Genomic DNA, 23,565 nt, shown 5'->3' on the forward strand with positions numbered 1-23,565 from the left:
CCCCTAAAAATGTGCCCCGGCCGCCCTAGCTCACCTCCGCTGCTGCTGCCACGGCGCGCAAAACAGCTGATTCGCGCGCCGTGGCAGCAGCAGCGGAGGTGAGCTAGGGCGGCTGGGGCACATTTTTAGGGGCAGCATTCTGGCGCCGGCCATGCCGCCCCTAAAAATGTGCCGCCCCAAGCACCAGCTTGTTTTGCTGGTGCCTAGAGCCGGCCCTGACTGTATGTTAACACCCCCGCCCCCACCTTCCTAAAAAAGGAACTTATTTGCTACTATATTTTCAAATTGGTAGCACACAGACAAAAAAAACAAAACATCCACACAAATCCACAAAATTCACAAGGCACTTGGCCCTGCCACTTGGGAAATTTGGGTTCAATTCCAGGACAAGTATTTCATTCTCAGCAGTGGCAGAATCCTGGGAAAGCATCACACTCATCATTGTCAAGTTTGGAGAAAGATGCGTATTAGTCTCTTAACAGTAACTGCTGCATGACTAGTAAGTGGGGCCAATAGGCTGTAAATAGAACTCTTTCCAGTGCTGTCTCAATTCTTCTTAAAATGATGGTGCACAGAGAAAAATAGAGGGGGGAAGAGATATTTTCAGGATTTCAGCAAGGACGGTGGTATAACATATGCTGTAAAGGCTCCCATAGTGATCTCTGCAAATTATAAATCTGCAGTAAAATCCTCAGCTGGAGTTTATGAACAGGGGGCCCATTTAAGACTTGAACAAAAAATCCAGTAGGTTTAAGTCCACATTATCAACTAATTTGAAAAAGTTCTTTTATTCAAAACACAGTGTTTTTTGAGTTACAGCAGCACAAACATGTTTGACCATAGCCACTAAACATAAATTCAAGGATGGCTAAATTCATTTTAATCCAATTTATTACCCATAATAAAATTCATTCTTGAGAGGAGTTGTCATATGCCAAGTTTCAAATTACAGTGGATTTTTATGGCAAAAGTATAACCCCCAATTTATGGGTTAATAGGGTAAAAACTGACAACTTTATAGCCATGGTATGCACAAGATATTTCTCCAAGCAACATGGAAACAAGATGCTTTTTTTAAAACTTGCATCAAAGTGCACAAAAATGTGTGGGAGATATTTACTAAAATGGCAAATGCAAAATATTCCACTGAATCCTGTTAAATAATAATTAAATAACAAAAAACAGAGAAGCAGTGACAAGGCAAAAAAACATGATTTGAAAGATTCGCAACTTGTCACTTCATTATCAAGCTGATGGGAACAGTTTTTAAATCCCTGCCCTTTCAATTAGGATGTATGAAAATGCATTATCTACATGTTAACAACATCAAAACACTCTCATGGCAGATGCTCAACCCTGCACAGTAGCCATTTATTTCTGAAATATGTGATGTACAAACACATGTATCCTGACTGGAATAGTATTGGAAATTCAATTAACTAATAATAATATTAAAAATGTTGGTTTAATGTTCCTCCTCCACAATCTGTTCTAAAATTGTTGGTGTATGTTTTTTTAAAATGACACCCTCCCTTGACTTGTGATGGACCTGAAGAGGCAATGCTTTACTGCTTCTGTTTCAATAACAGGTCTACTGCAATCTCTAGAGCCAATTTTTCAAATAATTATTTGCATCACAGAAAAAAAAAATCTCTCTGCTGCATTGTGTGTGTGACTGTTTCTAAGCAACACTGTTGTTTCAGATCAAACATGAAATAGTCATCTCAGTAAAGGTTCAGCGCTTTTTCTCCGTACTTACTTATTCTGCATCATGTTCATTATAACCCAGTCGAAGGGATAGACATTCTTCCCAATGAGATTCTTGAACATGATGAATGTTTCCATCAGAAAGTCCTAAAATAAGAGGGAAAACATTTGAAAAAGGCCACTCTTTCAGATCAAATATGATACCATATGGCTGATGAAAACTCACTTGATTAATGACTAAATTCAGAAAGGTATCTCTTGCTTTGTTGAATGAAAAAATACAAACTATTGTTAAGGTAAACTTTATATTAATTCTATAATTATATTATTTATCCCTTTCAGACGATATCTGTAACAAGTATAGGTTTTTTTTCTTTTTTTAAACTAAATAGTTCTATATTGTAATCAACCAATTCATGGTATAATTCCATGAAAAAGAACAAATGACAAAAAATTCATCAAATTTAAATTTTTTGCTGAAGGTGATTCTAGCTCTCATTGATAAATATGTAGTTAAGGATAAGCATGAAGTCTTACAAAATGAACTTCATAGTACATAACAACATAACACACCAGTCAAAAAAGAATAGATATATAAAATTGAGATCTGTCAATCCTGTTTTGAATATAAACATTAAAACAAACTATTTGTATATGTAAAAAGAGGGAGGAAGAAGGTTTTAAAAATATTTCCTACGTTAAGCAAATAAGGGTCCAATTATACAAAAGTATTCACTGGTGAGTAGGTGGATTCTCCAGCATAGACTTGTTTTAAAAGTTATGCTCTGGTTTGAATTAGAATTAATTCAGGGAAGTCCTATGCCTGCGTTATATGGGAGATCAGAGTAGATGATCATTTTAGGCTCCCCCTGAAAAGTGACACAAATTGGTTCTGCAAGAGAAAAACTGATGCTGCACAAAATAAGCTTGGTGGCATAAGCCAGTTGATTTTTGTATAGACATGAACAAACAACTCTCTAGAGAAAGAAACTTGTGCAATTTACATGTGCTGTGAAGCACCTAGCACAATTTGCGGTGCTGTAAAAATAATAAGGCGTATTAACATGCAACACTTTACAGAGCATCAAAACCACAGAAAATATGCAGAGAGCCAGAAAGAGCTTATGCAACAGCTCCTCATCCCACAGAATGTACCAGCTAGTCCCGCTGAACTTTTTATTCTTGATACAATTGTCTCCGTTATTCTAGTCCAAGGCTGTTTCCTGTGCAGGAGCTTACATGGAACCTTGTTCAACACCATCTTTTCAAAATGTCAGATTTCTCCAACACAGAAAAATGACACCCATCTGTCTTTTCATGCAAGACAGTGTTCTCCCATTCGTCTGTCCATCCAAAGTCTTAATGGAACTCCATGCTTGTTTGAGTTAATCTTTCTTGCTCATTGTCCTTTTAAACATTTTAACACTGGTATGAGTCCTGGTATTGAATATACCCTGGGAATGTTATTGCTTTCCCTAGAATACTAGAAGAGGTGCATGTTCCCAGGATATACAGCTCTCCCTGGTCAATATTATGGATACTGCCATTGACCAGCCAGGGAATTTCTCACCTCGAAGAACCAAGGAGTTCCTAAGCATGCTCAGCAGCTGTACAGTGAGATGGGAGTGTGAGAAAGGATGACTGGTTTAGAATGTCTCGTACAGCATTCTGCAGCAACCAAAGGAGGAAATTTATTTCACATATTTTTATCTGCATCCGAAGAAGTGAGGTTTTTACTCACGAAAGCTTATGCCCAAATAAATCTGTTAGTCTTTAAGGTGCCACCAGACTCCTTGTTGTTTTTGTAGATACAGACTAACACGGCTACCCCCTGATATTTTTATCTGATGAATCGAAATTAGGTGCAGTGGCTATACAGCCAAAGAGGCCCACAAAACATCAGATGGCACAGAATATGTATTTTAAAGTAACACCACTAGGTGAGTAAAACAGCTAATGGTAAAATTACTCTCCATAGCACATCAGTAAAAGAAGACATTCTGACATTAAAAGAAGTGACTTCCCAGACTTCCAGAGTTTGCAACTGCTAATAGTTAATATGAGATGCTACTGTTGCATAAGGCAAAATTCATTCCAGGCAAATACTTCACTAGCTCAGTAAATGTGTTTTCAGTTTAGTGATCAAACTGCATACTTCACTACTAGCTTTTCATATATAAGTTACAAATTTTTAATGATCATATTGCATATTTTGCTGACTGGAATCATGCAGTATTTCTTTCATTAAACTACGTTTTTACTACATGAAATGGTTGATTTCCTTGTTGATCCTGCTTCATAGCTTAATAACTGAGACGTCAGTGGGAGTTGTACTCATGTGAATGAGGGCAAATTTGGGCCCATAGAGTTTATCTTTCTGAATATTTTATGAATGCAGATACATACTTTCCTGGTTTCTTATAGCAGATTTCATTTTGTACTTTATTAGTTCTGCTGGATGCTTCAGCTGTGGAGTTTTTGCACACTTTGCTGATCAAGCTGCATGTGGTGGCAGATGAATTTCCATGCATTTTGCTGATCAACTTGCATACTTTACTGACCATGAAGGTGATGTAATATCTGATTTGTGCTAATTTGCTGATTCAGCCATGTATTTAATCTACTGACATTTACACTTTAATAACCCCATTTTCACAAAGGTACTTTAATCATCAGCACGTAAAGTTTATTGAATAGAATTTATACCTTCTGAAGTTTACTTATTCATTATGTATTTATATCAGTGCTCTCTTGGCAGTTTAGATTCTATCCTTCCTATATGAAAAGTAGTTGATTTTGTGCCAGCATGGCTTGCATTATGAGCAAAAAGCTGGATTTTATTTTTAATCATCAGCTCATGCTATGTTTCCTCGGCAACTTTTAAGGTAAGAAACTTTTAGTGCTACTTTGAACCAATACAAACTGCTCTAATTGTAAAGTAAGGATACAGAATCAAATTGTAGGAGCAAACCATGCAACTCTTCCTTCATTATAGCACAGCTTCTGCCTTCTGACCAACTGAGAAGCCTACTTGATATGTCACTGAGGACAAGTAAGGTCTGAAGCCCTCTTGGATGCTGCACCAGTGAGCTTCACACTGGTGACAGAGAAGGGGTAACCAGCTGAGCTCCGAGACAGATGGGTTCCATTTGCAATCTTTCTGGTTTTTAAACTAAGGGGAAGGGAGAGGACGACAGACAGTGTGTAGACAGACAAACAGGACTTACAAAGAGATCAGGGTGAGGAAAGGGAATGGAGAGCCATTTATTTTAGTTCTCCGTCTTTTAAACACAGTGTTTAGCTGAGATTGGCGTGAAAAAAACAAAGAATGCAATTTTCCTTGTTTCAGCTGACTATCCAGCAAGCTCAATATACAAAGACCTCTAGAATGGTGGATTATAGGATTTCAGAGTAAGAGTTTCTGAACATAGAGAGAATAAAGGTGATAGGAAAGGGAAGAGAACCCTGACATTGCCTGCCTGCTGTGTGATGGCCTCTTTCCCTGCCTCACCTGACAGTTCATAACAGGCAAACTATGTTTTTTCATGAACACCGGAAATGGGGCTGAGGCTGCCCTGCTGTATTCTCCCTTCTTCCCAATAAGCCTGACCCTCTGCCTTGTAGTTGGGTACAGAACGGAGAAGAGAATGCCCCTTTCCATCCTTCAGGCCTCCAGACATCACACACCATGTTTCACAAGCTCTACTGTTCACAGAGTTGTGATTTTCCAGGAGTTCTCCAATAAATCCCAAGGCTTAGTAAGATCATTTGAAGCTCTCTACAGAGCACATAAGAAACATGGGAACTCCATATAAGGAGGATTTTAGGGGACAAGCAACTCCCTTGTAAAGCATCCCCTACGGTAAGTGGATCCCCACCTACCAGTGACATGTATTGGCAGCCAGGCCTCCCCAGAGCACCACTATATAAAGCAGATGGCAGGTGGGCTCCACACCAGCCCATTTATGGGGAAAGGGGCCCTTGAAGAGTAGGCAGATATGCTAGGGCTTTAGTAAGGGGGACGTTTTCATATAGCTTGAGACTTTTTTATTTTAAAGGAGTAAAATCTTCTAACTATTGTGGCTTTTCTGAAGTAGCACAGCCTCTAGCTACCCCCTGCCTGCACTCTGAGCTACCCCCTCCCTGCCCACGCATTCCCTAGCTACCCCTTGCCTGCACCCAGAGCTATAGCCCTCACTGCACACAGCTCCTAGCTACCCCCTGCTTGCACTGAGCTGCTGCCCCCACTGCACACAGCCTTTAGATACCCCCTGCCGGCACCCTAAGCTACCCCCTCCCCACTCACGGATTCCTTAGCTACCCCCTTCCTACACCCTGAGTTACTCCCCTCACTGCACACAGCTCGTAGCTACCACCTCCCCACACACGGATTCCCTAGCTACCCCCTTCCTACACCCTGAGCTACTCCCCTCACTGCACACAGCTCGTAGCTACCCCCTCCCCACCCACGGATTCCCTAGCTATCACCTTCCTACACCCTGAGCTACTCCCCTCACTGCACACAGCCCCAGCTACCCCCTGCCTGCACTCTGAGCAGTTTTCAAACTTTTTGAGCTGAGTTATATTTTTGGTTGCGGCCTCCCACAACCCAGACAGGTTGGGTTGTCTACTTGGGTGAGTCAGGGGGTGGAGGTGGCGCTCCCTCCCTGAGCCCCGCCAACCCTTGCCCCCCCCACCAATAGAAATCAAATTATGCCTTTACCCAAGGGTCCCCCCCATCAGCCCAGAGCCCCCCGTCCCACTCAGTCCAAGTGTCTGGAGGTCAGGAGGTGGATATAGGGCTGGAGCAGGTCAGTAACAGGGATGGAGCAAGGTCAGATTAGAGCATGGACAAGGCTGGAGCACACTGGAACAAGACTCGGGCGAGGCTGGGGCAGGAACTAGAACCTGAGGGTCATCTGACCCAGGCCCTGCTCAGGGAGAGGCTGCTGCAGCATGCCTGAGAGCTGAATCACTCAGTCTGTTGGAGGACTGAGTCAGTGCAGCTGAGTGAGCAGCCCTGGTCTGGCTGCAGGGTTGCCTCAAAAAGTGGCATTTCCTTTCCTCTCTCTTGCGGTCCTGCCCCTCACTCTCTTACTCATCTTGCTTTCTTTCCCCATCTAATACCTTTCCATGCTCTCCCTCCCCTCCTTCTAACTTTCGCTTCCCTCTCTTTTGCCCCCTTCCCACATCCAGTGCTCCTTCCTCTCTCCTTGCTTCTTCCATCTGTCTGCTTTTAGCTGGGCTGTAACCAGGGCTGGCTCCAGGCAACAGCGGAGCAAGCATGTGCTGGGGCGGCACATGCTGAGGGGTGGCATTCTGTCCATTCTTGGGGTGGCAGAGTCCAAGCGGCTTTTTTTTTTTTTTTCCGCTTCAGCAGTTCGGGCAGCAGTCCCAGCATTTTTTGTTTGTTTGTTTTTTGTTGCTTGGGGCGGCAAAAATGGTAGAGCCGGTCCGGGCTGTAACAGGGTTTCCGAGGAAAAGCTGCTGCTGGCTATACCACAATCAGCTGTTTGGCTGTTATGGGGTATAAAGAACAAATAGCTAAGCGCATACCACCTACATACAGCTGAGCAGAGCAGGATTGACAGCAGCAGCTTCTCTTTTGAAGCCTTGCCATAAGCTAGCAAAAGGAAGGCAGGGGGGGGGGGGGGGTAAAGGTGAAGAAACTGGATGGATATGGATTAACAGATTTTACATATACATATCTCACACACATACACACACACAAACACGTGTATAATGGGTTTGCTTGATACACTTAAACATAATGCACTTACCACTGAAAAATAGACACTAACAATAAAAAATCAGCCTTTTAAAACTCTCCAAGGCATTCAAAATTTTACAGAAATTATGTAGTCTCTAGCTATATCATATGAAGTGAACACCTTTACAATGGAACAACTCTCTTTAGTGGATTACTATTTAATAAACTATTGTTTAAAAAAAGTCTATCATAAAGCAAAGTATAAGGTCAATAATATATTCCAGGCTATGTATCAGTCAGCCAAAATATGCACAAATTGACTATGTAAAGGAAATGTATCCTTTGCCCTTGTTTACCTAGCAATGCATGACCTCCTATAATCATGAGCCAGCGTGCTTGGCCTACTGACGGCAGTTTAAATCACTAAGATCTCCTGGGCGAAAGGATATTATGAAAATAGCAACTCTCATAGCCAAATACTAACACAGACCCTTTTGCTAGCCTGAAAAAATGAAGGTGAGATCCCACCTCATTTAGAGTCTAACCACTGACAGCTAATATTTTCAAAGTTGTGTAAAATGAATTCATGTTCCTCTCCTAATATTTCCCCTTCATACAGATTCCCAAACTAAGGTGAATGATCTTAGGCCTAAAGCAGAGAAGAGACTTGATAGAACCTATTTTACACATCTGTTTAGTAGAAAGCATGAACAACATTTGAGGACTAACATTATCTGGAACTAAAATTTCATTTTCGAATCCTCTTCCACTGTCACAGACTCTGGAAGGTGTATATGTCTGTTGCATAAACCCTAGGGCAATCTATATCTACTGTCTATGCTTGAAAGCATCTTTGTGAGTCAGATCACTCTACTCTAGAACAGGAAAACATTCATGTTACAAATCCAAGATGTAAGAAGACTGACTAGTTCCTAAAGAAATGTCAATTGGTTCTGATGCCTTTTATGTATTTACTATTGCAGTAGTTTGAGACATACTGTGGAAGAGGCAAAACAAGTTCCAGAGCGATTCAGTCAGCATCCTAAACCATGGATTGAGTGGAGTAATATGCAAATAAATAAATAAATATGTGACCGAATGGCAATAATTAGGGCCCTACCAAATTCACGGTCCATTTTGGTCAATTTCATGGTCATAAGATTTTAAAAATAGTAAATGTCATGATTTCGGCAATTTAAACCTCAAATTACATGGTGTTGTAATTGCAGGCTTCCTGACCCAAAAAGGAGTTGTGGGGAGGGGGCTCGCAAGTTTATTGTAGGGAGGGTTGCGGTAATGCTACTCTTACTTCTGCACTGCTGCTGGTGGCGGCACTGCCTTCAGGGCTGTGCAGCTGGAGAGCAGCAGCTGCTGGCTGGGAGCCCAGCTAGGAAGGCAGAGTCGATGTCAGCAGCAGCACAGAAGTAAGGATGGCACAGTATGGTATTGCCACCCTTACTTCTGTGCTGCTGCTGGCAGGGCGCCACCCTCAGAACTGTAGCAATAATGGACGATGTTAACTAATTATATGATGACCTCCCTGAATAAGCGAAGAGTGATAACCTCAAAGTGAAAGAATTTTGAACCACACTGAAGTAGTGTTGACTAATCTCAAACTGATAAGGAGAGAGAAGCTTGTACCAGAGAGTTAATTTTATGAATTTTGGGTGATGATGCATTAGCCATTTTTACGAAGAGCAGATAACTCAAGATATCACATAGCAAATTTGGCATCACTAGTTATTCCTAAATCAGAACAGTATAGTTTGTTATGGTCAAATCCTTAGTGCCTACAAAGCAGTCCTAAGCCAATGTACGGCCTCTTCTCAACACCCTGAATAGTGTCAATGAACAAAAAATAGTTTCTGTACAAAGAGCAAAATCCAAAATGTCATCTATTAAAAAAACCCCTTACTATAACAATACATATTCAGTATAAAACAAAACAAGTTTAACCTTTTTTTAAAGAAGCAATAAAAAACTGTAATATAGATCCCATGGCATAGTAAGAGTAACAGTTCTTAAATTATTGTCAGATTTACAGATGATGGTGAAGAAGTAAAATGAAACCATGGTCTAAAATCAACAAGATGAAATCCAATAAAGGTGGTCAGTGCAAAGTACTTCACTTAGGAAGGAAAAATCAAATGTACAGCTATGTGGAATGTGGAATAACTGGCTAGGTGGTAGTACTGCTGAAAAAGATCTGGGAGATTATAGTGGATCACAAAATGAATCCAAGTGAATCCAATCAACAATGTGCTGCAGTTGCAAAGCAGGCTAATATTCTGGGTTGTATTAACAGGAGTGTCATATGTAAGACATGAGGAATAATAGTCTTCCTCTCTTCGGCACTGGTGAGACTACAGCTGGAGTACTGCATGCCACACTTTAGGAAATATATGGACAAACTGGAGAGAGTCCAGAGGAGAGCAACAAAAATGAAAAAAGGTTTAGACATGACCTGACATGAGGAAAGATTAAAAAAACTGGGTATGTTTAGTCTTGAGAAAAGAAGACTGTGTGGGGTCCTGATAACAGTCTTCAAATACATTAAGGGCTATTATAAAGAGTATAGAGATCAATTGTTCTCTGTCTCCACTGAAGAAGCAAGATATTAGTAAAAACTTTGTAACTATTAGAGTAGGTAAACTCTAGAATAGGGCTCCAAGGGAGGTTGTGAAATTCCCATCATTGGAGGTTTTTAAGAACAGATTAGACCAGAGGTGGGCAAACTATGGCCCGCGGGCCACATCCGGCCCGCAGGACCCTCCTGTCCGGCCCCTGAGCTCCTAGCCCGTGAGGCTAGCCCCTGGCCCCTCCCTGCTGTTCCCCCTCTCCCGCAGCCTCAGCTCACCGCACTACCGGTGCAATGCTCTGGGCAGCTGGGCAGCGCAGCTGCAAAGCCGTGGCCTGACCCGGTGCTGTGCTGCACGGTGGCGTGGCTGGCTCCAGCTGGGCGGCAAGGGTGCCTGTCCTGGTGCTTTGGGCAGCGTGGCTGTACTGCCACCAGCCACCGGTGCTCGAGGCAGCGCGGTAAGGGAGCAGGGGGGTTGGATAGAGGGCACGGCAGTTCAGGGTGGTGGTCAGGTGGCGGGGGTGTGGATAGGGGGCGGGGAAATCAGAGGGCGGGGAACAGGGGGGTTGAATGGGGGCAGGGGTCCCGGGGGGGCAGTCAGGAAGGAGAGGGGGATTGGATGGGATGGTGGGGGGCAGTCAGGGGTGAAGGGTCCGGGGATGATCAGGGGACAGGGAGCAGGGGGTAGTGGATGGGGCAGGAGTCCCAGGGGGGCCGTCAGGGGACAGGGAATGGGGGCGGGGGGGTTGGATGGGGCCGGAGACCTGGGGGAGCCGTGAGGGGGCAAGAAGTGGGGGGGGGGGATCAGATAGGGGGCGGGGGCCAGGCCACACCTGGCTGTTTGGGGAGGCACAGCCTCCCCTAACCAGCCCTCCATACAATTTTGGAAACATGATGTGGCCCTCAGGCCAAAAAGTTTGCCTGCCCTGGATTAGACAAACACCCGTCAGGGAGGGTCTAGTTTTATTTTGTCCTGCCTCAGAACAGTGGGTGGACTTGATTTCTCAAGGTCGCTTCCAGCCCTACATTTCTATGATTCTATGATGTGAAAATCTCACTTATGCTTAAGGAGAAAGTGACACGATATAGTATATGGACAAATATCTTTGGGGAGTTCTTCCTAATAAAAAGTAAAAATTCATAGAGCTGTGAATATACTTCATTGATGCCCCGCAAATGATTGGGAAGTGTGAATCCACAGATAGTTCTTATCTTTTGAAAATGCACACATTCTACATCAATTTAATCTTTGTTCCAGTTACATTCCTGTTTTGGGCTTAGGGTTATTGACTTGTACATACGCTCTACCTATGTTTGGTCACCAGAAAAAATCAACTCTATAAACCAGATTTTCAGGAAGCAGGTGAAAGTGCTAGTATCACCCATTGCTAAATACCACCCTATTTTGTATTGCGCAGATGATATGAGAAATCAAATAGTGAGCACAGTCCAATTTACGACAGGATGACTGGTTGATGCCATTTTCAGATAAGTCTGTCATGATTCTATGTAGTTTTTACTTCTTTGTCATTCAAATGAGATGACCACAAATCTCTAAGAATATTGGTGTATATGAAATATCCCAAGAGGGGAGAAAAACCAGTTATCACAGTATCTATGGTTCTTTGGCAGTGTTACCTCTCCATGTTCACATTTGGAGGTATGCCCCAGCTCTGAGGAGCTTCCAGTACATTCTAGAAAGTCATGCTCACTAGGGCTGCACAAACACCCGCTCATGACACTCAAAGTTCAAAGTTGACACTATAAAAGGGCCATGCAGCCCAAACCATGTCAGCTCATTACAGTAAGCAGAGTTCAGGAGCACTCCTCTGAAGGACATCCTTTGGGCAGGTCTAAAAATGGATCTTGCCTTTCCTAGCTCATCTTTTCATAGATTTTAAGGGCAGAAGGGACCACTATGATCATCTAACTCTGACTTTTTGCATAACACAGGCCATAAAATGTCATTCAACATCAAGTTGGATTGAGGTAGAATATGTATTTTAGAAAGATATCTGATTTTAATTTACAGACTTCAAATGATGGAACCTCAATCATAGCCTGAGGTAAGCTGTTCTAATGATAAATCACCCTCACTTAAAAAGTTGTACATTATTTCTTGTCTGAATGCGTCTTGCTTTAACTTCCAGCTTCAGAACTTCATTATGCCTATGTGTGTTGGATTAAAGAGCCATGTAATATCAGAAATTATTTCTGTACGTAGAAGCTTATGGACTGTGATGAAGTCACCTCTTCATCTTTTGTGACCCCCAAACTCCAAGGGGTGAGCGCAAAAGCCTTGGCAGAAAGGCTGACAAAACCTTGGGTTAAAGAGCCTCAGGGCAGGACTCTATAAGCCTTCATCAGAGGGTACACGCTATATGCTCCAGTAGTTGCACTGAAGGTTCTATACTAACCAAAGAGGAAGGAAAAGAACCAGGAGGAGTTCTACGAAACTGAAGGCAAAAGAGCACTCAACACTGATGATGCCATGGTAGGTGATTCTCTTTATATGAAATCTAAGCCTTGATTTCAATATTCATTATTGTATGATGTATCTTAAAATTACAAGGTATTTTAAAAGAATAAATGATATTTCAGAGTTAGATGTCAAGAGGTATCTCTAAGGTGCCACAAGTACTCCTGTTTTTTTTAAGAGGTATTTAAGAGTCCGTTCTGAACATAACCAATACAAATACTATTTTTAATAAGAGTAACTTAACTTTTCCCTCTTACTAACAAGCAACATGAATGTTTTCCTTTGAACAGAAAGCTACACAATTTAAATAATACTACTAGCTATGTCAAAAAGGAAAAGTACTGATTTATTATTACACTCTGAGTTACATACTGTAATTTCATGCTAGTAATTTGAACTGATAACTCTATTAGGTACTGTGCACATTAAAATACTAATCAGTTTATTCATTGTCATTACCATGCCATTAATTTGCTATTTTTTCTTTTCACCAGAGAATTACGATCCATTACCATTACACATCCAATTGTATAATTTATGTTCTAATATTAATTTAACATATAATTATTTACCATTAACCTATTTCACATTTATCATTTGTTACTATATTATCATATATATTACTCCCATATAGCATAAATTATCATTTACAGAACAATCATATCACAACATTTCTTAAGAAGTAACATTTTAGTTCAAGGCAAAAAAAGCATGTCAAAACTGATGACAGAAATATTTCTATTAGAATGTTTGATAGTTTATAAGAAATTTTGGAAAGCTATAAATGTGAAAGAAAAACTGTCTATATAAAGTAGACTCATAATACAGAGATGAAGCTCTCTTCCATATAATGATCTAAGATAAAAAATGTAGAACAGAGAATAATTTCTGATATAAAATCCAAGATCATATTCAATAGGAACTATGTATGATGTCAAGACACAAGAGAGAAAAAGGAAAAAGAAGGGGATTGTTAGTAAATAACAGAGCAGTGGTAAAAGCAGACAACTCACTAATTCTTCTAACTAGTAAGTACAATTTGATGATTTAACAAACTTCAAAACAATAAATGCTCTTTTTTTCTAAAAGGAGATCAAACTGGTCTGCTAAACTGATGTTCAGACCTGCCGAGGAAGTGAAAAAAATAAAACAACAATGGGCGAATATTCATATCAGACTTTGACAAACCCTCATTAATGCACTAGAATAATCAAAGGGATGTAATACTTGCTCCTCTGATTCAAGATATCTGCTTTTTGTTGCTCAGAATTGCAATTTGGAGAACCTGTTGGATCCTAGATTGCTTCCTGGTGTCCTGTAGCAGCAGTAGACTAGAATGTTTTCCTATAATTGTTTGGCAAAGAGGCTGTGATTTTCTATTTTCTTTCAGAGGTGGAATTTGGATTATTGTAACACACTTTATTTGGGGCTACATCTGAAGGCCACTCAGAAACGCTAGGTAGCATAGAACAAGACTGCCCTGATAACCCAACAAAGCTTCTCACAGGAAGTGTTATGTTTTTGGATGTAACTGATGGTGCTGATCTTGATTTAGAAGGCACTTTGTGTTTATAGGTGGATCCTGAGCAGGGCCGGCTCTAGGCACCAGCAAACCAAGCACTTTTTTTGTTTGTTTGTTTTGTTGCTTCAGGCAGCAAAACCCTAGAGCCGGTCCTGGCAGCAGGAGCGCGTCATGGGCGGGGGGTGGCCTGGGGCTGCTGCGGTTCGCACCGCGGGGAGCAGAGCCCACACCTTGTGGCTGGGCCGGGCAGCGTCCGAGCGGGGGCCACTTGGGCTGGGGGCCGCCCCACGGAGCAGAGGTTGCCACCTGCAGATGCCGCAGGGCGGACGCCCCCCAGAGCCGCAGCCGGGGCTGAGCGAAGCGGCCCGAGCCCCCAGGGACTGCAGCAGGGCGGCCAGAAGCAGAAGCAGCACCCGGGCCATAGAGGGTGGGACATTGCCGTGTGGGGCCCGGGGCCCACATCCCACTCCCTGGGGCTCCACTCCCTCTGGAGCTACCCTGCCCCGGCTCCACAGTCCCCTGCCTGGGCAGTCCCCCAGCTCTGCCCTCCCGGGTCCCAGCCGGTCCTGGAGGTGGGAGCCCTGGCTGGAGGGACCCTGGGCTTAGGCGCAGCCCGGGAGCCCCGCTGCTTACCCCGACCCTGCCAGCACTGGACCAGCTGGAGACGAGGGGGGAGTGGGCAGAATCAGCACTGGTGGGGAGAGCCCAGGGCTGGGGCGGCAGGGGGTGCGGGTGGGGTAGGGTGGGGAGAGGGAGAGCCCAGCGCTGGGACGGCAGGGCATGTGGGTGGGGAAGGGCTGTGGTGGGGGGGGGGGGTGAGAGCCCAGGACTCAGGTGGGGGGCAGCCAAAATATTTTTTGCTTGGGGCGGCAAAAAACCTAGAGCCGGCCCTGATCCTGAGCTAACTGTAACTATGCATCATAGGTAAAACTGGCAGGCACTTAAGAGCTACCATTGTATAAATTAGATAAAGAGAGGTTACTTACCTGTACAGGAACTGGAATTCACTGAAATGTTTTGTCCCTATGTGTGCTCCACCTCCGGGATGCGCACATGCCCATGCACTCTTGATGAGAGATTTTTAGTTAGTAGTGTTTGCAGGTCTGTGCCTGCACTCTACGTATTCCCATACTCTGGTGTGAGGATATATAGGAAGCTGGCCGAAGAACAAGGTATTGAGGGGAAAATGACAGAGGAAACAACTCTCCATAGGTTCAAATGGGGGTTTCCGTAGAGCACTGAGAACTAAGTTGAAGTCCACAGTGGAGTGGGCAGGAGGGAAGAGATTGAACCCTTGATAAATTTTGCAGTAGTGGGGTGGGTGAAGACTGAGAACCCTTTGTTTAGGAATCCAAATTGTTTTGGAACTTGAGTAATAGAGGCATTGGGGGTAAGCATATAGCAGGACACGAGGCCAAGGAGTGACTAGGGCATCTCAAGTCGAGTAGTGGCTGCACCCTCCCTTGAACAGAAATGTTTGCACTTTGCATTGGATGGTGAGATCTATGTTCCAATGACCCAAGACAGACATATCTTCCAGAATACCTCATTGTTCAGTTCCCATTCATCATCGATCCTGAAATTTCTGCTGAGGGAGTTCACCAGTGTTCTCTAGACCTGGCAGACAAACCACGGAAATGTGTATACGGAGTGATATACACCTGTTCCATAGTTTTATGGATCCAACACATAAGGACTGGGATCTTGCTCCTTCTTGTCAATTGATATAATAAATTGCTGTCTTGTTGTCCAGCATTTATTCTGATTGGATGGTCCTTGATATGGGTTGGGAAGTGTTGGCAAGAATACGGAACTGCTCTGAGCTCCATTATGTTGATATGGAGGGTCATCACAAAAAAGGTCCATTCTCCATTCACCCTGAGCTGTGACGTTCTGGGAGTGTGAGCCCTAACCTATCAGGGAAGTGTCTGTGGTGATAATCCTCGTGGGAGGAGGCTGTAGGAACAGAACTTCCATGCACAACTTTTGTGGGTCCTTCCACCAATGTAGAGAATTGAGGACGTTGGATAGACTGTGTTGTTGGGGGTGTAGACAGTTCTCAACCAGGCTGGAAGACACCGAGAATGTAGTCTTGCTAAGGAAGTCATGAATGTAGAGGCTACCATATGGCCCAGAAGTTGTAGGCAACCTGTGGTTTGTGAGCTCTGCTGAATTGTTGAAACAAGATTGGACATTGTAGTGAATCTGTCCTTGGGTAGATATGTTCTATCAGAAGAAGAGTCCAGAGTGGCTCTGATTAACTCTATATGTTGAATGGGCTTGAGGGTAGACTTTTCCACATTGAGGTGGAGGTCCAGTAAGTGAAATGGAGACAGATCTTGTCTGTGAGCAACCTTTCAGGAGCCAATCATCCAGTTAGGGGAAGACGATTATGCCCATTTGTTGAAGATAGGCTGCTGAGGCTGATAGAACTTTAGTGAACACCTTGGGGCAGTGTAAAAGCCAAAGGTTAAGACAGGATACTAGTAGTGGTCCCTGCCTACCCCAAAACTTAGGAATTTGCAAGGGATGAATGGTGACATGAAAATAGGCATCCTAAGGTTGAGGGACACAAACCAATCTTTGGAATCCAGGGGGGAATAATCATTGCTAGGCTCCCCATTTTGAACCATTTGGAATGGACAAAGGTGTTTAAAGTCCTGAGGTCCAGAATTGGTATCCATCCCCATTTTTCTCAGGGATTCTACCAAGAACAGAAGCCTTTTCTGACTAGACCAATGGAACATATTTGATTGCTCCCCAGAGCTAAGAGGAATTGTGCCTGGTGACTTAAGAGGTTTGAGAAGGGTCCCTGAAGAGGGACAGGTGGGGGGCTGGAAAGAAGCTGAATTGGATGGAATAGCTTGTAGAAATCGCTTCTAGAATCCTTCTGTCTGAGGCTATGTGTTCCAGGAAGGTGGGAAAGGGGAGCGATGATCCCCATAAGGTTGGAAGGGTAGGGGAATAGGTGCAGCTGTGTCATCAGCACCAAACAAAGCCCAGAGAGATGTTTTGGCAACTGTACAACCTTCTGTAATGAAGCCCTACATTTTTTTTCTCTGATCCTGAGGCAGGTGTTCAATGAATGATGATTATTTTGAACAGTCTGTGAAATCCCTTGAGAACTGGCTATTCTGAACTGCAAGGAGTCTGAGGAGTAGCTCTTGAAACCCAAAAGTCCAATCGTTTTAGCTTCTTGTCGGATGGTGTTGAATGGGACACTGATGTTGCATGTTCCGTTCCTTAACAGCCTCAACAACTAGAGAGTTGGGAGCAGGGTAGGAGAAAAACACTCCGAATCTCTGGGTGGAATGTAGTATTTTTTTGCTCGCTCATTTACATGTGGATGGGATAGCAGCTGGAGTTTGCCACACTGTGCATACTTGGGTTAGCAGAGCATCGCTGATGGGCAGGTCAATCTTGCCCTGAGTAGGTGCTTGCTACTCTTTTTATAAAGTCTTGAAAGGCCTTAAAATAATCGAGGTAAGATAGTGGGGAGAGGCATGTCATTCTCATCTAGTAAGGAAGAGGACTTCTGGGAGGGTAGTGTTTCTTCCTGTTCCACTGGTTCCTACTCTGAGAGATTATCTATGTATGAACAGAGCCTGGGGAGTTGGTTGATGCTCCTGATGAGTCCTCTTTAGAAATGTTACCCTGTAGAAAGGATCATAATAGGAAGTCCCCGGGTTCCACTAAACCCGCTGTGGTGGGGCATAAAGGAAAGGGGCAGGATACCAAGGTTGTCCTTGCCAAGATAGCTGGGCATGCTTCCTAGTAGCACTTCCCCTTCAATGTGAACCTCAAAAGAGGGAGGCTGGAAGGTGGATTAACCTTGTACAGACACCTCGAACTCAGATGATGCATAATCCCCTGTATCCATGGGGGGCAAGGGCACCAGTACCAGTGATCGAGTTGGTACCAGACCCCAGGAACAGACCTGTACTTGCACTGATACCAAGATTAGAAAGGGCAGTGGGAGAGGCAGTATCAGAAAATGTTAAATTGGTACCAGCTGGAAATATTTCTCAGCACCCTCAAAGCATCTGTGTAGAGACTGTGTCGGTTTTGGAAGGCAGGTCACAGTCGAAGATGTGGCAGAGGGTAAGTAAGCTCTGAGAGTTGAGTTTGAACCAGTGGAGATTATGTCTCAAAATCTCTCAGCATAAGTGATTTGGGCTTTTCAAGGATTCCCAAGTCATTGTGAGAAAGGAGTCTAGATGGTACGGGGAACTATGCTTGGGGCTCCTCAGGTGTCAGAACGCCAGGTGCTAGTGGAGATTGTTCCAAAGTGAGATCAGTGTGCCTCTGTCTTCTGGCTACGGAAGACGATACCAATGAGGATTTCATCGTGGCTCTGGATTTCGGAGACTAAGCCTGGTGCCAGTGTCACTCTAAACAGCTTTTCGGTATGCGACATGGTCTTCTTAGCCGGTACCATGACTGCAGTAACAGAGGGAGTGGGAACCTCAGCTGTACCCGTCCCATATTGGGACAAGCAGTCTCCTGAGACCGAGAGCAAGGAGGTGACTTTTCCCTTTTCTTCTCCTGTTCTGGAGAAGGGGGATCTTTTCTTTTTAGAGGGCCTGGGAAGCACCACGGAGCCCTCGGAGTCTTTGCTTACCTCTGAAGAGTAAGTGGTCAGTGGATCTAATGTACAGGGGGTGACTAGGACATGCACACACACGGTCTCAAGGAGCACTCCATAAGCAGGAGTTTAAGTCTGTCCTCCCTCAATTTTTTGTATCTGCTTTTAAATCCTGAACAGATCTTACATTTGGTGGGGATGCGAGTCTCTCCCAGACAGTGGAGGCATCTTGAATGTTCATCACTGCAGGGAAAAGACCTATGGCAGATCTGACAGGGTTTGAAGCCCACGGTCTTGGGCATAACCCACACTCACGGCCATGGATCGAGGCCCAAGAAAACACAAAAGCCCCAGTTGACCAAACAAGGGAAAGGGGGAAACCTGCCTCTCCAAAAGCAACAACTGTGCTAAATAACAAGAAAAAACAAAAAACATAGCTCTTTTACCCTTAAAGTGCGACTCACGGAGCCCCCCAGCCTCCTCCTTTCTCCACCTATTAGACTGGGGGTGGCTAGGTGGGTGGGCTGAAGCCCCAAATCCCGGCCCCCGGCAGGTGTGCCCTGGTTCTCGTACTTCTGAAGATTGTTGTATGCAGCTTGGAGGGCCAGTAAGTATGGCCATCCCTGCTATGTACCCTCTTATCACAGCATGAGGGTGCCTAGACACTGCTGACGAACATCTCCAATCAAGTGGGCACAGGTGAGCACACATCCTGAAAATGGATCACTCAGAGGGAAAATGCTCAAAGAAGAATCAGACACATGTAACTATGGAGTAGCATGTTGTTATGCTGAGCTATTTCTTTGACTCTCTCTTTTTTCTTCTTTTCAAAAATAAATATTTAAAACACACTGAAATGACTTATATTGCAGCAGGGATGAGTGAATTGTTATATCAAGAAAAGCACCAATATTGTTCCTGTCAAGCTACAATAAAACTTCAGGCAAGAATATTAAATTACACAATGTTGAGGTTGCCACAAATCAGGAAACCTGTTTTTTCTTTTTTTGTATCTAACTCACTACAGTGAATAAAGAGACAAGGTGGGTGAGGTACTATCTTTTATTGGACCCAACCAACTTCTGTTGGTGAGAGAGAGAAACATTCCAGCCATACTCTTCTGGTCAGGGAAAGGTAATCCCAGGATCACAGCAACATGAAGGTGGAACAGATTGTTTAGCATAAGTAGTTAGCACAAATTCTAAGAGATCATTTAAGGTAGAGTGGCCCATTAACACCTCTGCAGCCACTGCATACAGTGAATAAAGTCTGTTCTAAAATTAAAATACACCCAAAAACTGCTTAAAATGCTCTACCATGGGAACCCATTGTTCCTAAGTAACAGAATTTGTAATGTAACAGCAGATCAGATCTCAGCCAACAAGTTTGGTTGCTACTTTGCCTTATGCACTTGCCATATGGCAAGGATAGTTCCAGGTCATTAGAGTTATCTGCTTAGCAATAAATTCCTTTCTGTTATGCTCTAATTATGTTGTATTATAGGTGGACTTAAAGAATGATTACAAAAAAAATTGATCAGCTTCAATCATTATTGCTGATTATTAAATGAGTGCATCTTTAAACTTAAAATGTTCTGGATAAAGCTTAAAAATGGCAGTTCTATAAATAACATTAAAGTCAAGGTAGAGAGAAAGTTGGGACATTTAGGGGATACAATTATTTATAAACAGAAGTGTAAAAATTTCACTCATTAAGGAAACATCCTTTCATAAAATAGATCTTTAGGAATACCATGGCAGTGTTGTCTCCTAAGATTTAATTTGTGTTACCCATCCTAAATCCAATATTTTAGAGGCATGTTCATCAAATTTCAACATTGCTTGAGAGATCAATTACTTCATCATTTGGTATAATAATAAGTTTCACATGCTATTTCTGGATTCAGAAGATGACGAAGTAATGATGCTTCATTGATCCCTTTTTTTAATATTAGGTCATATGAATCAAATACCTTTTTTTTTCAAATCTGTAACTGCATTTATCAAATACTAACAGAAACAGAAAGTAAGACAAATGCTACATAGGGTAAAGATGCCAATGTTAAACTTACCACAACATCTGACCTCATCTTTCCAAAAGTCTTGATTAAATGAGCATAATGATAGTCTTCCATTTGCCTTAAAATGGCTGTCATGCTTGCAACGAAGTTCCCCTATTAAAAATAATAATAATCATAATAATAATGGTTTAACAGATGGATCTAAACAGTACCCGCTATCAAAACGTTGTGTCGCTAGGCTCCAACAATTCTTTTGGTATGGCAATAAAATGGACTAGTCAAAGTAAAACTTTATCATTAACATGTCATGAATAGAAAGAAATCCAAGGGTCCATGCACAGTCTGCTGCTAGTGAATAGGCACTCAAACATACCTAATATACAAGTGCATGAAAATGTAAAATTTAAATTTATTTGTTTCATACTTGGTCAGGCATTTCAGGCCTGATTTTGGACTATATTTTGATACAAAAACTATTTGGAGATATAAACCTTTTCTGCATTACAGACTTTAAAATCTAACAAACACATTACCAATTCTAGTATCCACATTTGGGCAAGTCAGTATAGTATGCAATGAAGACATCTCTTTAAAAATCATTTCAATGGACATTGCAAGAATGACCAGATTTATGAAAAAACACTATACTATCATCAAATATATTGACTGACACACCGAATCTCTAAACCCATGAAAAAGGTTTTGCAAGTGTTATTTTTTTTAAATTCCAATATTTAAATTTTTACGCACTGAAAAGTCATAACCCCAAACTACATTCTGCCAAGAAAAAGCCCGATTGGTACTAGCATATCTAGGGTATCATCAGTGATGGTTCTACTTGTTTAGTAAACTTATTCTAATATCCCCTCTTAAGAATATGTTAAGTGGACTGCTCATGATCAAACAGAACACAAACCTTTGGAATTATTCTTAATAAATCAACAAATAAGTCTGATTTTTAGGAAATTCTCAAAATTCAAAGGAAAGTTAGAGAATAAATAGGTAATGCTCTTTGATTTCTATACTCCCTTACACAACATTTCAAATTAATCTTTTTTTTTTTTCTACTTTGGAGATTATTCTATTTCATGCGTAGTGTGATATAAATTCAATTTGAGTGGTAACAGAACACACGAAAAAGTATTTTTTGATCAAATACTTTCTTTCTAAGCAGGATGTTGATAAATTCTTGCCATTTAAGGCCTTCAATACTTAGTACTTCAATCTCTTTGCTACATAAATCTCAAGTAACTGAGGTCAAATATCAGGCCATGGAAGAGGTTTGACTTGTGCATCTGTGTAATAATCTATGTTAATCTACCACACACTCACCCTGTCCCCAAACTTCCTAACGTATGCAACTGACAGATTCCTCGCATTGGGTTTCTGCATACCCTTTCTCCAGGGCAGCAGACCTGGTACTTGTTCTGCTGCTTAGCTAGCTTTGTTTGTGTTGGAAGGAATGCCTTTTCCCTTACTAATTTTTCTATACTACACAAATCTAGATTAGAAATATTAAGAGGTGCAAAAGGTGTGAATAAGAAAAGGGAGTGGCCAGCTGACTGGGTGTTTTGCTATGTCAAAGACCTTTATGGTTACTCTCTCTTATCCGTAGCAAGAGATGGGGATATAAAATTATGCTAATAGGAAATTTACATAATTGGGAATCCTCTCATGGGAAACAGGAAAGGAAAATATTAATTGTCTAAAGAGACTGTATAATATGTACATAAAGACACAGAAAAAGGGTTTGCTACTTTAGAGGCCAAATTCAAATAATATTCAGTCCATCTCCCTTAAGGGTTAGATATAATAATCAATGTGGTGGTTCTGAGCCACAAAGGCCAGAGTTGGGGGGGAGGGGGGCGGGGGACAAGTGTTTTGTTTTCTTAAACTGGCCAGTTAGGGCTAGATTCAAGATAACAGTAGGTCTTACCTCCCCCACAAATTCCTGGTTCATATAAATTCAGGAAAGGTGAAGAAGAGAAAGGGGATTAGAAGAAAATCTATCTCCTGTATTTGACCATTTAAATATCTAATCTTTTAAAAGTCCACTCCTTTTGGCCTTAGTCCTTCAAACACTTATGTACATGATTAATTTTACTCATGTAATTAAAGTTAAGCATGTATATTATTTCTCTACTGAATCAGGACCTTAATGGTTAATTCATCAGTACACAGATGACTTTTTTTGTTTTTTTAAACATAGCATATTTTCTGTACCTGGTTAAGAGCTTTGTTCACACAGTTATGCTAATCTCATTCTGTTTGTTTAGCAATTTAAATTATTATGAACAATGGCAACAACTGAGAGATGAATTTTGTACCAAGGGAACTGATAATGCTAACTTTGTATTTGAATGGAAGACTAACTTGGGAAAACGGTCAAACCTTATGGATTTAAACATGTACTTTTCAGATGCATAAACATTTAGAAATTAAGTTCGTCTTATATTAATTTATCTTTTATGTATATTTATGGCCCCTTCCCCATTAAATGGTTAATTATTGAAGATTAATGTTTGCAAACATGAGCCCTCTCCTTCATATTCCAATACCTCTAGCTCTTGCCAAGAGACATAATCCTCTTTTTGTAACAGCACAGTGTTTGTCTGTGGGAATTACTACGATCATGCTGATAAGCAAGAAAAGAAGATGAGTCATTGGAGAGAAAGATAATTACATAAAAATATCTTATTAATTAGCATGGTAAGAGTTAGACAAGATATATGGAAGGTTAATACTTTATACTTAAATGTTGTGTTTCCATATGAACCATAAAATCTTTTCCTTTTTAAAAATGTTTCTAATGTTATTAGATAAAGAAAAACACAGGAACAAACATACTACATAAGAACCCAGCATAATGCAAAGTAAAGAATGAAATATATCAAAGAGTACACCCAGGTCAGCAATGATCCATAAGACTAGGGTATTGGCCTTTATCCAGCTAAGCACAATTTA

General features: G+C 42.0%; 1 protein-coding gene across 2 annotated transcripts in view; it reads right to left on the reverse strand.

Moving 5' to 3' along the window:
• The window catches only part of DOCK1 (dedicator of cytokinesis 1), a 538,770-nt gene that overhangs the window by 210,151 nt on the left and 305,054 nt on the right, over positions 1 to 23,565 (reverse strand). For both annotated transcript variants that reach the window (XM_034776839.1, XM_034776840.1), the window contains exons 28-29: positions 20,653 to 20,754; positions 1,760 to 1,854 (exon numbers count right to left, since the gene is read on the reverse strand). In XM_034776839.1, coding sequence (XP_034632730.1) covers positions 1,760 to 1,854; positions 20,653 to 20,754 — 197 coding nt within the window. The remainder of the gene's footprint in view (positions 1 to 1,759; positions 1,855 to 20,652; positions 20,755 to 23,565) is intronic.

The sequence above is a fragment of the Trachemys scripta genome, chromosome 7 (assembly GCF_013100865.1).
Source record: "Trachemys scripta elegans isolate TJP31775 chromosome 7, CAS_Tse_1.0, whole genome shotgun sequence".
In the NCBI taxonomy this organism is placed as follows: Eukaryota; Metazoa; Chordata; order Testudines; family Emydidae; genus Trachemys; species Trachemys scripta.